This window comes from Oryx dammah, unplaced genomic scaffold, assembly GCF_014754425.2.
Source record: "Oryx dammah isolate SB20612 unplaced genomic scaffold, SCBI_Odam_1.1 HiC_scaffold_11, whole genome shotgun sequence".
Taxonomy (NCBI): domain Eukaryota; kingdom Metazoa; phylum Chordata; class Mammalia; order Artiodactyla; family Bovidae; genus Oryx; species Oryx dammah.
In genome coordinates, this window is record NW_024070195.1 from 46,058,066 (window position 1) to 46,074,159 (window position 16,094).

The 16,094-nt window shown below is 36.9% G+C and overlaps 1 protein-coding gene across 1 annotated transcript in view; it reads right to left on the bottom strand.

Annotated features, from left to right (window-relative positions):
• Positions 1 to 209: 209 nt before the first annotated feature.
• Positions 210 to 16,094, bottom strand: part of BMP5 (bone morphogenetic protein 5) — a 145,751-nt gene continuing 129,866 nt past the window's right edge. The window contains exons 5-7 of the mRNA XM_040249186.1: positions 10,815 to 10,891; positions 8,876 to 8,986; positions 210 to 4,799 (exon numbers count right to left, since the gene is read on the bottom strand). Coding sequence (XP_040105120.1) covers positions 4,650 to 4,799; positions 8,876 to 8,986; positions 10,815 to 10,891 — 338 coding nt within the window. The 3' untranslated portion in view covers positions 210 to 4,649. The remainder of the gene's footprint in view (positions 4,800 to 8,875; positions 8,987 to 10,814; positions 10,892 to 16,094) is intronic.

The following is a 16,094-nucleotide window of genomic DNA, read 5'->3' on the forward strand; positions in this document are numbered from 1 at the left end:
CTAGCCCTACTTGATTTAACTCTCTTGCTGTTTTAAAGCACAATTGCGAGACATTTTTAATCTACTCCATGTTTATTATTTTCTTGTTCATTATATTTGTATACATTACCATTGGGGGTTAATTTTGGTTCTTCCTGAGGTAAAACCTTTAGCAGTAGCTTTACCATTGATGGTAAATTCTAATTTTTATTTGCCTAAGAATGTTTTTCTTTTGCCCTAATGTTTTGTTGGATACAGATAAAGTTGCTGGATACAGAATTCCAAATGACAGCTATTTTTCCTGAGCAATTTGAAGATAGTGACTGTCTGTTCACTGCCTTCCAAGTTGAGAAGGCAGCTTTGACTCATAGGTCTGCTGTTTGCCCCTAAATTGTCCCCAGTTCGCTGCAATATTGATTAAATGGATATTACAACTTTGTTAACTTTAAATTCTTTTTGACTTTCCATCACTTTATCTGTTTCAATATTGTCTTCTGGATAATTCTTTCTTATCTGTCTTTCCACCCACTGTGTTTCCCATAACATATCCTATAAAGTTTAAATCCAGTATTATATTTTTCCTTCACAGAAGTTCTGTTCTTCATTTAAAACATTTTGCTTTAAAAAAAATTTTCTTCGGCCGCACCATCAGCATGCAGAATCTTTGTTCCCTGGCCAGGGATGGAACACGTGGCCCCTGCGTCGGATGTGCAGAGTGTTAAACACTGGGCTGTCGGGCGAGTTCCTAAAACATTTTGCATTCATGTTTTTGTGGGCTTCCCAGGTGAGCCAGCAGTAAAGAATCTGTCTGCCAACGCAGGAAACGCTGGAGACAGGGATTGGATCCCCTGGAGGAGGAAATGGCAGCTCGCTCCAGTATTCTTGCCTAGAAAACTCCATAGACAGAAAAACCTGGCAGGCTACAGTTCATGGGGTCACAAAAGAGTTGGCCACAACTGAGCGCACATCCACACATTCATGTTTTTATTCTCTCTTCTTTAAAACAATATGTATTTATAAATATGTGAGTGTGTGCATTTTGTTTAAATAAATACACTTATTTATAAGTGATTGTGTAATAAATATGTTCTAATGAAGAAAGAGTAAAGATAATCAGAGACATCTTATTGGCCTGTGGCTCAAGGTAGAAAATTATTCTCCTACTTTGGGCTTTTCTGATAGGTATTGACAGGAAAATAATCAGTCTAGTTCTGTTTTTTTGTTTTTTTTTTTTTTAGGTTGGTTCTATTGTATTTCATCATGTCATCAGAGCCACAATGAACTGGGAAGAAAACACCAACCACACCCCACTGAACCATCAGCTCTGCTCTTGTTTCCAGATGCTTAGTCTGGAAGCTGTTTTTGCAGGGCTTCCTCTCATCCTCCTATACTCGAGCCGCTGGATTTGAGGCTGAATTGCTTCTCCCCATCCTCTACCCACCTATTGGAGGCTAGCTGCCTCTGTAAAGTTGAAACTAAGATGCAAAGGTTAAAGTGCATGTTTTTCAAAGTCTGAAGTTCCTTTGTACTTTTAAAGGCTGTATGATCCTGGTTCCTCTGTCTTTGAAATCTCCATCTTTCAAACAACCTCTAACAAGTATGACAACAGACTTGGAAGTAATCTTGCAAAACTTGGCTCTTTTTTTGTTTGTTTCCTAAGTCTTTATTTTTTTTAATTTGTTTATTTATTTTAATTGAAGGCTAATTACTTTACAATATTGTATTGGTTTTGCCATACATCAACATGAATCCGCCATAGGTTAATTGTTAACTTGAATAGAGTGTCACCTTTCTGCCTACATATGAATAAATACTGTCATACATAAACCTCCACTTAAAATAAATAAATTTATATTTAAAAAAGAATAAATATTGTCAATGATTGTTACTTTACCTACTTTTTCCTTTGGTTAAAAAGAAAGCAAATGATAAAATACAGATTATAGATAAATACGTAGTGATATATATATATGCTTTATCAACAAAGGCATCTTCACTTGTAACTTTGAAAAGCACCAGGCCCCTCCCCCAAAAATGCAAAAGAAAGAACATAGAAAAGCAGGTAATCTGAGAGCCAGATCGCATATCGACTGCACAACTGACTGAATTGTTACGAGACAGTGACTTGTGTTTGGGAATGAGGATTTCTTCTGCCTTGAGTGAAGTTACACTATAAGCTACCTATTTATTGTAAATGTCTTGAGAGATGACATTTGCAGACTACACAGTCGCCCCTAGATCCTGGTTTAGATTCAACACTGGTGATACAGGAATTATTAAATGACAGTTCTTTACTTGAGAAAAAAAATGTTTTTGCATTTTCTTTTCTGTTTGTTTCTTTCTTCAATACAGACAAATTTATTTTTGCCTTAAAACAATGAGTATTTGTCATTTTTGCCCTTCTAGTATCAAAAATGATTAGGACCACTTTACAAAGCAGAAAAATTAAAAACATACCAACAGAAGAGTCAATGCATAACTAGCCAAAAAGACCTGAGTAGTTTGGATCCTGTTAAAACAAACCAAATTATTCTGATTCCTTGTAATAGTTTGAGTATTCAAAGTAATACTAAGCATTTACTCTAATAGTTATTTGAAAATAAGGTGACTGACCATATGGGCAGATATATATATATATATGCATACATATTTTGAGAAAATATAAAAATACTCATGCTAAATATCTCCCTTCTTAAATGAAAGAGAATAAATAAGGTCAATTCCCATCCTAATCATTTATTTTTTTGCTATTTAAAAATTTTCCTTATTGTTGGAACAGATTAAGAAAATATTTAACTCATGGATGGTTTCTTTGCTCATTTAATAGTGAGTTACTTACCAACAACACAAAAACTAGTTTTGGCAATTAAAATCATGTAATCCACAAACATTTTAGATCTGATACACTTATAGTTTCAGTTAGGACATACTTATATTTTGTATCCCTCTTAAAAAAAAACAAAAAGCCAAATCAAGAAGCACAATAGAAACTAGCATCACAAGTTTAATATATTTTAAAACATAGAAATATATTTAAACAGCACATTTAAAGAATAATATAATAGACTTTGATTTCTTATTCTTATAATGGTATACCATTAATTCAAAAATATATTACTTAATGTACCCCCAATAGAGTTATTATCAAGTTTACTTTAAGATAATCTGTATTTTAAAACAACATTGCAGTATTCCTGAATCTGAACAAACCCATAACATTTTTAAGCGATTTTTGATACAAGTTTTACTTAAAAAGTCGAAAAGAATGATTAATAAATGATGCTTTATGAGTATTTTAGATGAACTGTAAATAATCCTAGCCGTGGAGCCCACATAAATAGCGACTTATGCACTAAATGTCATTCTTCCAAAAGTCAGTGGGTTAAAGACAAGCCTTAAAAGGCAGAGAGAAACAGAGAGAGAAAATAAATTAATTTCAGAGGGAAGAACACACAGGCACATACACACAACAGAACCTTCCCACTTGGAATTATTTGTGCTTGGAGGAAGGTTTACAAAATCCCCCTCCAAAATAAGGTTTTCAATGAGCTCATTCTCCAAGATATGAAAAATGGATTTCAGCTGTTCTTTCGAAATGGCAATTCTGTCAAAGCCATTCTGGGATTTGGGGTAATTTCCTCCAGTTGAGTTTCAGTGCTTTTACCCTAAATAAAATCCCTTGCATCACATCAATCAGCAAACTCAGTTATAAAAGAGAGCTACAGAAAACGGCTCTGTCGGTCGCTTTGCTCGGGTATATTTTATGCATGCAGTGACTCTCATCTGTGGGGAGGGAAGGGGAGCACGTGTAAATGTTTCTTTATTTTGGACTGTTTTTAAATCTGAAAAAAAAAAAAACCTGCAGTAGTAGTGTTCTAGATAATAGGCAGACGTGATTTATTTGAGGTAAGAAGGTTGTACTACGCTTTTTTAGTGTTAACTTGGAAAATTATGGACACAGGCTCAAGTCTGTCTCCACAGAATTCCTGAAGCTTTGAGCTCTTTGCAAAATCTACAACCAGTGAGCCAAGAAGGAACGCTTTCCTACAGTTAAACCAATTCTGTTCAAGCAAACAGTTAAAATAATTATGTGCAATCTTTCAGCTTCTGTGTTCTGCTCCCGTTTATTTACTCAAATCGAGCTCAACATTTCACTTTATCTAAAGTAGCAGAAACTCTCAAAGAAAAATTGTGTTCCTCCAAGCATTTTTGTTTTGGCTGGTTATTTTTTTAAGTTTCATTCTAAATATCAATAAATATCCTATCAGTTTACATTGGCACAGCATAACCAAATGCATTCAGCTTCCTTCAACAATACTTAACAGTCAAAGGAGTTCTGTCTAATTTCAGAAAATCATATAAAAATTACATTAAAAATATTGAAGTGGAATTGAATTGGACTCAGCATATCCTATTAAAAATTAGACTGGGCAATTTTTTGCATAATGAAGTGACCTAAAATACATTTTACTGCAAAGGCATCCACAAAAGGAGAATATATACCTTTAAATAAATAAAAGTGACTATATACATGCTCTTGTACATAGGTTAGAGAGATGAAATGAGCCAGACTAATTTTATTAAATTCCCCTTTTATCTGAAAGGATATTTTTTATTGTCGTCATAAACCTCAATACAGATCTTTTTCTTATTACCGTTATTATGCACTATTAGTGGCAACCACACGAACGCACGACCATATTTCTGTACTTTTTCAAAATGACATTGGAGCTGTCATCAAAGTACAACACAGAGATGGCATTTAGTTTGGTTGGCGCACAGCAAGGCTTTGGTACGTGGTCAGGAAACATCAGGTGAACCTGGTTGGGTGGGAGGAAGAAAATGATTTACTTTTTAAGAAATAAAATAGATATTTTGTCTGCAGTTTTAAGGTGACATTCTTGTTTTATCACTGACAATCAGGCACTCTCTTAAGTTACCTCCCTCTCTTCTATTTTTGCTCCATGGTGAGGTGAGGTGGCAGCTGGTAGTGAAGCATGTATCCTTAAGTATTAACACCTAGACTGGGCCCACTGGTTCTAATTACGTGTTGGGGCTTTGCAAAACATTCTACCAAGGAAGGAAAACTCTCTCTATGGAATATTCAGTGGAAATTTTCCTGGAGGAAAGAACGGGGCAACTAGGACTGGGCTGCTTTTAGTTAAAATGGCCACTTCTAGGTATATCACGAGAAACACGTAAGTTATGAATGCAAAATCAACAAAGCCACAGCACTTGACAGTAGAAAGAGCTGGATCTAAGAATTATTCGTAAAAGGATAACATCAATGCATTTTAAACAATAAAATTAAAAGCGTGCAAATTCTTCATTTCCTTTGGTAAAGGAAGCAGAAAAATCACAGCAAAATAAACTCCAGGTAAAAATCCAACACTTGCTTTAAAGCAATGATTTCAACTCTTCTCCCCATAATGTTTTACCAGATTGGCCAGAGTTTAACATCCTTTGACTTGCTTTCTCCCCTAGACAAGCGCCAAAAATCAAGCTAAGTTCAATCATAAGAAAGAAGCCTACATTTGTTACAACTTGAATATACATCCCTACCTCTCCCTCTACAAAGCCTGAAAAGGTAGCTGAAAATGGACAGTAAAATGCTTAAGTAAAGGATTTGTTCTCATTTTCGTCAAACTGGCACGTTTACCTCTGATCTTCAACAATCAAAGAAGGAGCCAGAACTCGGTTCCCTCCTTTCCACCCTCCTCCCCCGGCCCTTCCCCCAGAGGAGTTTATGGGAAGTCCCACTGCAGAGTCCTCCGGGATCGACAAAGAGAAAATACAGCTCTTAGAATCTTGGCTGCAAAACCCTGGCTGAAATGATATAGGAGTCCTGCCTATGGACAGACACGGCAGGAAAAATGAGGTGATCCGACATGGACATGAAATTTCCTAAGACCTCACAAAACTGCAAGCTGGATGGTTCTCCAAATTTCAGAGGCAGCCTGAAGCCCTCCTTGGCTTTATCCTCCTCAACCCCCTCACCCGTGATGAATGGATAACCCCCTGCTTCAAGGATCACCTCACCCAGCCATTGTTCTGAAAAAAAAAAAAAAAATGAGATTGTTCTTCCATCATGTCTCAAACGTGTTCGGCACAAACCTGTTTTCCTTTAACAACAAATGCGCCTGTGTTCTTGTTTCATGTCCGTCACAAAATAAACAGAGAATGCACAATGCCAGGGAAAAAAAAAAAAAACAGAAACACCAAACTTCCCATGTTCCCTTCAAGCTCTGTGATGACTTATGCTCCACATCCCAGGACAGCGATACAGACGAGGGGCCTGTTCCAAGTCCCTGTCAGCGATTTAAAAAATGTTTGTTTTTAGACGCTGCCTTCTAGACTACAGTCCTAAAAGCTGACAGTGTGTAATTATATATTTATTTTTAAGAAAAGAAAAAAAAAGAGAGAGAGGTATTTGACAGAGTTTTTTCAATAATTAAGCTTTGCATAGCCTGAGCGAACCTGGATGTGTTAGATGCATATCTAAGGAAACAGCGAAAGCTCTCTGAGTCACTGAAATGACAGTACAAAGAGCTTAATTTCTGGGAAATTAAGTGGCATTTCTCTATAAATAGTGGCTGTTCTGCTGTGACCCTACAGATGGACAGTGAGGAGGGCTCTTCCTCTAAGGCATGAAATAGAAGCATCCTTCTCTCTGCAATGGGCTTTCAGCTGATAGAAGGCTGGACCCCCCCCCCGCCCCCGACATTCATCTTACTGGAGGACATTTGAATATAACAACTTTTCTTGTGCTGCATACCTGCTCTCTTGCCCTAACACTGATACCATATATCAGGACGTGCTTATAGGGCTTCCCTCATGGTTCAGTGGTTAAGAATCAACCTGCCAAAGCAGGGGACAGGGATTCAATCCCTGGTCTGGGAAGACTCCACGTGCCAAGGGGCACCTAAGCCTGCACACTGCAACTACTGAAGCCCATGCACCTAGAACCTATGCTTTGCCACAAGAGAAGCCACCAGAATGAGAAGCCTGAGCACCGCAGCTAGAGAGCAGCCCTCACTTGATGCAACTAGAGAAAACCCAAGTGCAGCAGTGCTCAACCAGGGCAGGCCAAAAAAAAAAAAAATACTAAATAAAATTTTTTAAAGAAGTGCTTATTTTTATGGATAGCATAAAAACATATCATAGACATAGCATGGACATATCAAAACTTAAAATACCCCTAGGAATTGATTCTATACTTGCATATGGGAACCTCATTGGTCAAAAATCAACAAAAAGAAGAATATTTCTATGGCATTGGCAGCACAAAGCAAGCATGAAAGAAAATGCTGGTTGAAATTTAGACTCCAGTTCTTCACTTTAGACAGTGAAATAAGAGCTGTAGCAAACTAAGGTTTTCTATCAGTTTATAAAAATTTTGCAATCAAGGAAGAAATAATAGTTTCTCCCCACACCTATAAGTTTGCTGAGTATGATATATTAAAGAAATTTAGAGTGTAAAAATCAGTGTTGGGAAGGATAGACATGAGCAAATGTTTTCCATTTGTTATTAAAAAGCAACTTGATAATTTTACATGATTGTATTCTGAAATAAATGTTTCTCTTCAAACTTGGGGGAGAAAAGAATATTTATAAGTGACTACCTTTCAAAATGCATATTTGTTTTAGTTCTCTGCTTCCTCTCTACTCCAAGGTTATTTCCAAAGTCTTTGACAAAAGCTGTGCTCTAGTTGCCACAGATGTGCCTCTTTGTGGTCTAGCTATCCACCAGTACCTCTGAGGTCAGTAAGATGCCAGCAAAACATCAAATCAAGGATTTCATCTGTCAAGGTGTACACACCATCCTTATTCAGAAGGGAACTGGGATGTTATTTCCATCAACTTTAAGTTTTCAATAAATTGCAAAAGAAGATAACCTTCTGAAGAGTCAACTCTTCACACATTCTAATAGCTGTTCTTTCTGTTGGTCATAAATAAGACTCACCCACAAAGACAGATTTTTTTTTTTTTTCGTTAGAGAGCTACTGCTCTCCTACTGTTATCTACCAAATAACGCTACTCCCATCAGTGTCTTGATTCCAAAATTATTTGTTGTCTTTCTTCTGTCCTGATTACTTATAGTTGAAATGCTCCTGTGAACCCAGCTTTGATGTGGGGTCACATCACACAGTCTATGCATCTTCTGGAACCTCTTCCTCGTCTGCCAGAAGCCGTTCCCCCATCACATTAAAAGGTACGGATGTTGGAGTCAGACTCTCAAGGGTTTTCCTGAGCTCATTAGATAAGTATGATCACTGAGAGACCATGAGATTAACATTTCATTATCTCCTTCACAAAAATTAGCCTACATTAGTGGAGATTAAATCAGTATTACATTCCTAAGTATGGGAGGGAAGAAATGAAGATTAATTTCCACCTTAATGATTATAAATGAAAAAGATACAAAAAAATGGAAACCAATCTTCTACTTATATTCTACACTGAAGAGCTTCCAGGATACCAAAGTATGTCATGGAACATTCTTAAATAAGGAGTTAAAATCCCTCAGATGAAACTCAGCACAGCTATTATTCAAAGTTTTTGTAATGACTGCTAATGAATGGTTAGGTTAGAAACAGCCCCTGTGTGGTTAATCATATTGTCTACTGAAGAAATCAGTGCAAAATGACCATTTTGTGTGATTGCTCCAATTTTCCTTGCTGAATCTTTCCTCATTTTGGAATTAGGATTTTTCTCTAGAGCAGCCTGAATTTCCTGACTATATCCACATTTCTTACTCCGGCACAATTTTTACGTTAGGAGTTTGAGAAGAGAAGAAAATGCATTTGTTAACTCCAAATAGATGCTTTTCTTTAAAGTAACTTTATAAGAAGCTTGCATCATAAGCCACTTTCTCTTCTACACAAAGAAAACTTACCAGAGTCTGAACTATGGCATGGTTGGTGGCATTCATATGGGCATTGAGTGGAAAAGAACATTCTCCATCACAATAAAATGCAGCATATCCTTCTGGTGCTATAATCCAGTCCTAAAATGCATGAAAGCAGAAGAAATAATATCACCAACATAAAAGCACAGAAAAACAATTCTTAAAAAATACTTAAATATAATTAATATAATTCAATATAATATAATATTAAATTAAATACTCTGGATTGGTTTCTCTTTTTGGTTCAACAATTATTCTAACAAGACAGGCTCCTCCAAGCCTTTAATTTATGATTAAGTTAAAGTTTACAACAAAAGTATAAATATTTTCACAAGGAATTGTCCTCTGTAATTTCTCCCAGAGGTCACTACGTAAGATATTCCTAGCCTGTATTAGCCCATATATTCATGAATAAAGCTGCAATCATGAAATAGCATTCTAAATATTGTTTAAACAGGAAATGATGAACTCTGCAAAGTTCAACTGAACCAGAAAGGAAAAGAAGAATAAACTTAATTGAGATAATTCTCATTACTTCTTAATAACTCATTCCTGCTTTAGAAGCTTGACAACCTCTTAAGGCTCTAAGATTTGTTCCTTGTCCTGTTTTCCTTTCCAATCATGTGTTAACTTTACAGTCTCTTAAGAAGAAATGAGTTGGAGAAAAATCCTAAGCATTGTATATGAAAAATTTTAGGAAGCTAAAACATTGGCACTTGAGATGGTGGCCCTGATATTTTTTTCCAGAGATGTAAAACTTGTCACTGATGTAAAATTATTGAACAATTAATGTTGAAGGTTTATCATAAATTTGAAAATGCTCACAGGTTACTATCACTTCTCAATATAATAGCTTGTATTCCGAGGATCCATTGTGATGGAATAATCTAACAATTTAATTTAAACTCTTTTGGCATAGTTATGAAAATTATTGTGGTTAAATCTTCCTCCTCACTGTGTTTGTAAAGCTTATGTAAAACATAGCAATATGACTTCTAAGTACAAGAAAATATTTTTTCTCTATGTCTAACTTACCACAAACATAGTCAAGGGTTCTACTTCCTATACCAATAATTTGTAACTGTAGAAGGCAAATGGAAATTGTTTGAGTTAATCTGAAAAATGGGAACTAAAATGGAAATTTGGGTATATTTAAACAACAGGGCTTCTTTTTCTCACTTTCTAAGGTTGCATTTGTTCTTCAGCATAAGTTTTTTTTTTTTACCATAAACTTTATTAATTATGTTTCAATAGTGAAAGGATAATGCAGAAATAAAAATGATGTGGATAATCCTTATATGGAACAGTCAATGTCAAAAATAATTGGTATGTTCATTGCAGCACAGTTTATAATAGCCAGGGCATAGAAGCAATCTAAATGTCCATTGAGAGATGAATGGATAAAGAAGATGTGGTACAGATATACAGTGGAACATTACTCAGCTATAAGAAGAAACAGAATTGGGTCTTTTTCAGTGATGCAGATGGACCAGAGTTTGTTATACAGAGTGAAGTCAGAAAGAGAAAAACAAGTATCCATATACAGAATCTAGAAAGATGGCCCACATGAGCCTGTCCTGCGGATAGCAATAGAGGCACAGATGTATGGAAAGGGTGTGTGAACACAGCGGGGGAAGGAGAGGGTGGGGCGAATTGAGAGACAGCACAGCCCTATGTTCACTACCATCTGTAGAATGGGGAGTGAGTGGGGCTCAGTTCAGGGCTCTGTGATGACCCAGAGGGCAGGTGGGAGGGAGGGCAGGGGGAGGGGATACAGGTACACGGATAACTGATTCACGTTATTTTAACAGCAATGATACTCCGATAAAAAGTAAAATAAATTATAAACTGCATAGGAAAGATTACAAGAGATTTAGGATTTATACAAAGCAGAAAAGAAGCAACCAATTTGACCGACCGTTCTTACCTGCCATCCCAGATCCCGGAAACTCACATAGAGTTCATGCTTTTTACAGGCTTGTTTTTGTTCACTGGTGTTATAATCTGAAGGTGAAAATCAGATTGTCAACAAATGGCAGTCTATCGGGTATATTAATATTTCTTTTGTGAGGTCACTTATAAAGTCAAAAGGAGGCTGTATTTGAACTTGTAGAACATGAGTTTGAATCTCAAAGTGAAAGCTGCTTACTAACTATGTGAACTTCAAGCAAGTCACTTGTGCTGAGTTTCTGCTTCTGTAAAATGCAGACCTTGAGGGGTCCGGACGAGGATCAGGTTGGATCCTTTATGTTGTGACAAACAGCAGCCTGATACCTGCCACTCAGTGAGTGCTCATTCATTAACTAACTCAAACCACAGTTGTGCTTACTATGCTTAAACATATAAAATATTCAAACACTACGTTTTGTATTCTTTCACAAGGCAGGCACTGGGAAAGTACCAGTTGGGATGTTCCAGAGTACATGTATGTATCTTAAACTCAGGATCTCCAAAGTGGAGCTTCTGATTGTCCCCTACCCCCAGACCAATTTCACCTGCAGATAACTGCGAGCAAGTTCCCAGGCAATACAAACACTGTAGTCAAAACATACTCTTGCCTCTCACCTCCACATCTAATCTGTCAGGAAAGCCTTACATATTTTAATTCGGCCACCCTCACCAGCTCCATGATTGGCTCTGGTCCACTCCGCTATCCTCTCTTTCCTGAATCACTGCCAATCCTCCCTGCTGTTCCTCCTGCTCTGCACCGTCCCCATCCCATCAAAGTAGCCAAGTGGACCAAGTGTCACGCTCCAGCATAAAGTCTCATGGTGGTTCCTGCATCATCAAGGCTCCCAAGGTTCTGCGTGATCCAGTCCCTGCACCCTCTGGCCCCTTTGCTCTCCTTCACTCTATTCCAAACAGCCTCCGCGCTGTTTTGCACACAAGTCTGCTTTCTCTCACCTTAGTTCCTTTACTCTCAACAACCCCACCCTTCCCTGCAATGCTCTTGCCCTGAATATCTACTTAGCTAACGCTCAGAGCTTCCTCAACTCTTAAGCATCATCTTGTCAACAAAGCCTTCACAGACTCCCTATTTCATATCCTAACCCCTACTCTCATATTTCTCTCCCCTCCTGCTCTGATTTTTTTTTCCATTTTGCTTACCATCCCTTAACATGTTACACCACTTACTCATTCACCATGTACCCTGTTTCTTATCTGTTTCCTCCCTCTAGAGTGTCAGCTCTCTAGGGGTAAATATCTTGCCTGGTCCCATTTGGTTCTCTGATACCTCAAATGTCAGAAACAGGGCCTGGCACACAGTAGATACTAAATAATTAGGAACTGAAGAATGGATGCTTCAGAATGTTCCAGAAATGGCTTGAAGCAAAGGAGATACACACTTTCCGAAACTTATTTTGGAATATAATCTGAAAAATCCATAACCTTTGATAATTGTTGAAAAAATTAAGAATTCCACTTGCATCTGGAAAAAGTAAAATATGAAAGAAAAACAGAGCATTACAGAAAATGTCTATTCATGCTTTATAACGGAACCCATTTTAATTATTTCCAACACAAAATAATGAAAGAGGAAAAAATGTAGGGTGATGGGAACTGTGAAATAATTTATTTTAAAAGAAGACAGCTAATGTTTTCTTCTAGGAATAAATACTACCTTCACTCTGACAGTTGTCTCTAGCAAATCAACATAGAGGTTTACTATAAGAAGCAGCCTGTCGCAAGGTGTCACCTTCCAGTTTAATTATCCTCAACCTCTAATGAAAACGAAGTCACGTCAAAGATCTAAAAGACCTGTCTTAACAGATCCTGTCATCTGCCTTTCATGGTGACATCAGCTAATTATTTAATTAATGTGAGTCGAGCAAAGAAGGTTAAATCTGAATGCAGAAATCGTTTTACTTCTAGACCAGTGTTATTCCTATGTGTGACTACCTTCATTAAACCATGTAAACCAGAGAGCCAGTAGGAATTTGCTGTGACTCAGGGAGCTCAAACCAGAGCTCTGTGACAGTCTAGAGGGTGGGATGGGGTGGGGTGGGAACAAGGTTCAAGAGGGAGTGGACATATGTATACCTATGGCTGATTCATGCTGATGCATGGCAGAAACGATATTGTAAAGCAGTTATCCTTCAATTAAAATAGATTAAAAAGCATTCCTATCATAGAAACACATCAGTCAAAGAAAACACAGAAAACTCGAGCAAGGAAACTCTGACACTTTGTTCATGCACGCATACAATCAATCATGCATTAACTACATTTAGTAAGCGCCTACATGCCAACACTGAGCGCAGGAGAATGGATACAATTTCTGTCCTTAAGATGCTCACTGTTTCATTAACAAGAAACTAAAAGATGAAATAAAACTGAAAAAAATAAGTATATAGATATTGACAGAAAATGGAGGAAAGAGAATTTATTTCGAGATTTAGCACTCTTCTTCTTTGGGTAAACTTTTAATTGACATAGCAAAAAAAAGTTAACTTCGCCCAAGCAATGAAGCAGCATAAAGTAATAGTAAGTGTAATACCATGAAATGGATAAGTTTGAACACTGTATCATTTTTAGGGAAAAGGAATAACTCAAGTCTGGTATTAGTTTGACTGCATAAACTTCTTGATATTTTTTAAAAATAAATAAAGAAATAAAATTTTTAAAGTGTCAGCTATGCATTAGAGCAAGGGAGAGCAATTTATTTTTCCTCAAAAAAGGACAGATAATATATATTTCAGGCTACGGGGTTTCCTTCACAATGGTTCAGCTTTGCCCCAGTAGCATGAAAGCAGGATTTAGGATGTATTGATAAAAGGACGGATGTGACTGTATTTCAAACAAACTTTGCTTATGGATCCTAAAATTTGAATTTCACATGATTTCTGCATGAAACAAAATATTATTCTAAGTGTTTTTCACACATCTAAAAATGTAGATATCATTGCTAGGCTGTACAAAAACAGGCAATGGCTTATTTTGCCAAACCCTGCATCAGACAGTCATGGGAATATTTATTCATCCATCCTTGTCTTAATAAAAAACATTGAATATGAATAAAGACCTTATATCCAATAACACATTCGAGTATATGTGAAAAACCATAACTATGTCTATGACCATTTGAATTCCATGTTTATAAAAAAAGAAAGTAAAACTTAAAAGTCAAAATAGATCTGTTCCATCTATGCAGCTTTTCATGCAGGCTAAGTGATGTATATATTGCAACATCACATAAAGGTAACGAGCAATGAAATTTATAACAGAATCTGGTTCCAAGAGTCTGATTTCATAGAGCGTTAGGACCATATGCTTAGTTGGTCAGAAATAAAAATTAATGGATACTGAGTAAATGCTGTACCCAAACCAGCAGTCTGTAGTTAGCTTTACTAAATGGTTGGCAGAAAAACCTCTGAGAGGAAAGGCAAAGAAATCAGATTTATATTTTTAAAAAACATTGATCGGCAACCCTTCAAATATGAAAATGAGCTGGACATGATGCTGCTCTTGACAAACCCGCCTAGAATTCAAGAGTATCACCAGAAACCACTATCCATTCTGAAGTCACAGCCAACACTAGAAAAGCATTCCTCAACCACAAGGCAGGTATCACAGACACAGTATTTCTGTTTTGCCTGTTAATGGCAATAATATTGGGAGACTAGTGCCAAAATAATGACTATTGTTAAATACTTTTTGCCAATTTATGATCAATTTCTAGAAAAAAATGCAAATTTATGTTTTACAAGCTATTTGATTATTTTTTCTTCCAGTTTTATTGAGATGTAATTGACATACAGCACTGTACAACTTTAAGATATACAGCATAATTGTTTGACTTACATCCATCATGAAATAATCACCACAGTAAGTTTAGTGAACATCCATGATCAAGGACTTACAGCTGAACAAGCTGGGTTTAGAAAAGACAGAGGAACCAGAGATCAAACTGCCAAACATCCACTGGATCATAGAAAAACCAATGGAATTAAAAAAAAAAAGAAAGAAATCCACTTCATTGACTACGCTAAAGCCTTTGACTATGTGACTCACAACAAACTGTGGAAAATTCTTAAAAGGATTGGAATACTAGACCACCTGACCTGCCTCCTGAGAAACCTGTATGCAGGTCCAGAAGCAACAGTTAGAACAGACATGAAACAACAGACTGGTTCCAAATCAGGAAAGGAGTCAACATATGTCATGACTGTGTATTGTCACCTACATGCAGAGTGCATCATGGGAAATGCTGGACTGGATGAATCATAAGCTGGAAACAAGATTGCCGAGAGAAATATCAATAACCTCAGACATGCAGATGACACAACACTAACGGCAGACAGTGAAGAGGGACGAAACAGCCTATCGATGTGGAACAAAGAGGAGAGTGAAAAAGCTGGCTTAAAATTCAACATTGAAAAAACCAAGATCATGGTATCTGGTCCCATCACTTCATGGCAAATAAATGGGGAAAAAGTGGAAACAGTGACAGATTTTATTTTCTTAGGCTCCAAAATCACTGCAGACAGTGACTGCAGCCATGAAATTAAAAGACATTTGCTCCTTGGAAGAAAAGCTATGACAAATCTAGACAGCATATTAATAACCAGAGACATTACTTTGCAAACAAAAGTTCATATAGTCAAAGCTGTGGTTTTTCCAGTAGTCATGTATGGATGTGAGAATTGGACCATAAAGAAGGCTGAGCACCAAAAAACTGATGCTTTCGAACTGTGCTGGAGAAGACTCTTGAGAGTCCCTTGGAGAGCAAGGAGATCAAACCAGTCCATCTTAAAGGAGATCAACCCTAAATATTCACTGGAAGGACTGATGCTGGAGATCAAGTCCAATACTTAGGCCACCTGATGCGAAGAGCTAACTCATTGGAAAAGACCCTGATGCTGGGAAAGATTGAAGGTGGGAGGAGACGGCGACGACAGAGGATGAGACTGTTGGATGGCATCACCGACTCAATGGACATGAGTTTGAGTAAATTCCAGGAGACAGTGAGGGACAGGGAAGATTGGTGTGGTGCAGTCCATGGCATCACAAAGAGTCAGACACGACTTAGCTACTGAACAATGATCTCAGATATACACAAAATTAAAGAAATAAAAGATGTTCTTGTTTTCTGATGAGAACTCTTAGGATTTATTCTAACAACATTCATATATTACAACAGTGTTAATTATATTTATATTGTATCCTTAGTATTTCTATTATAACTGGGAGTTTATACTATTGGCTA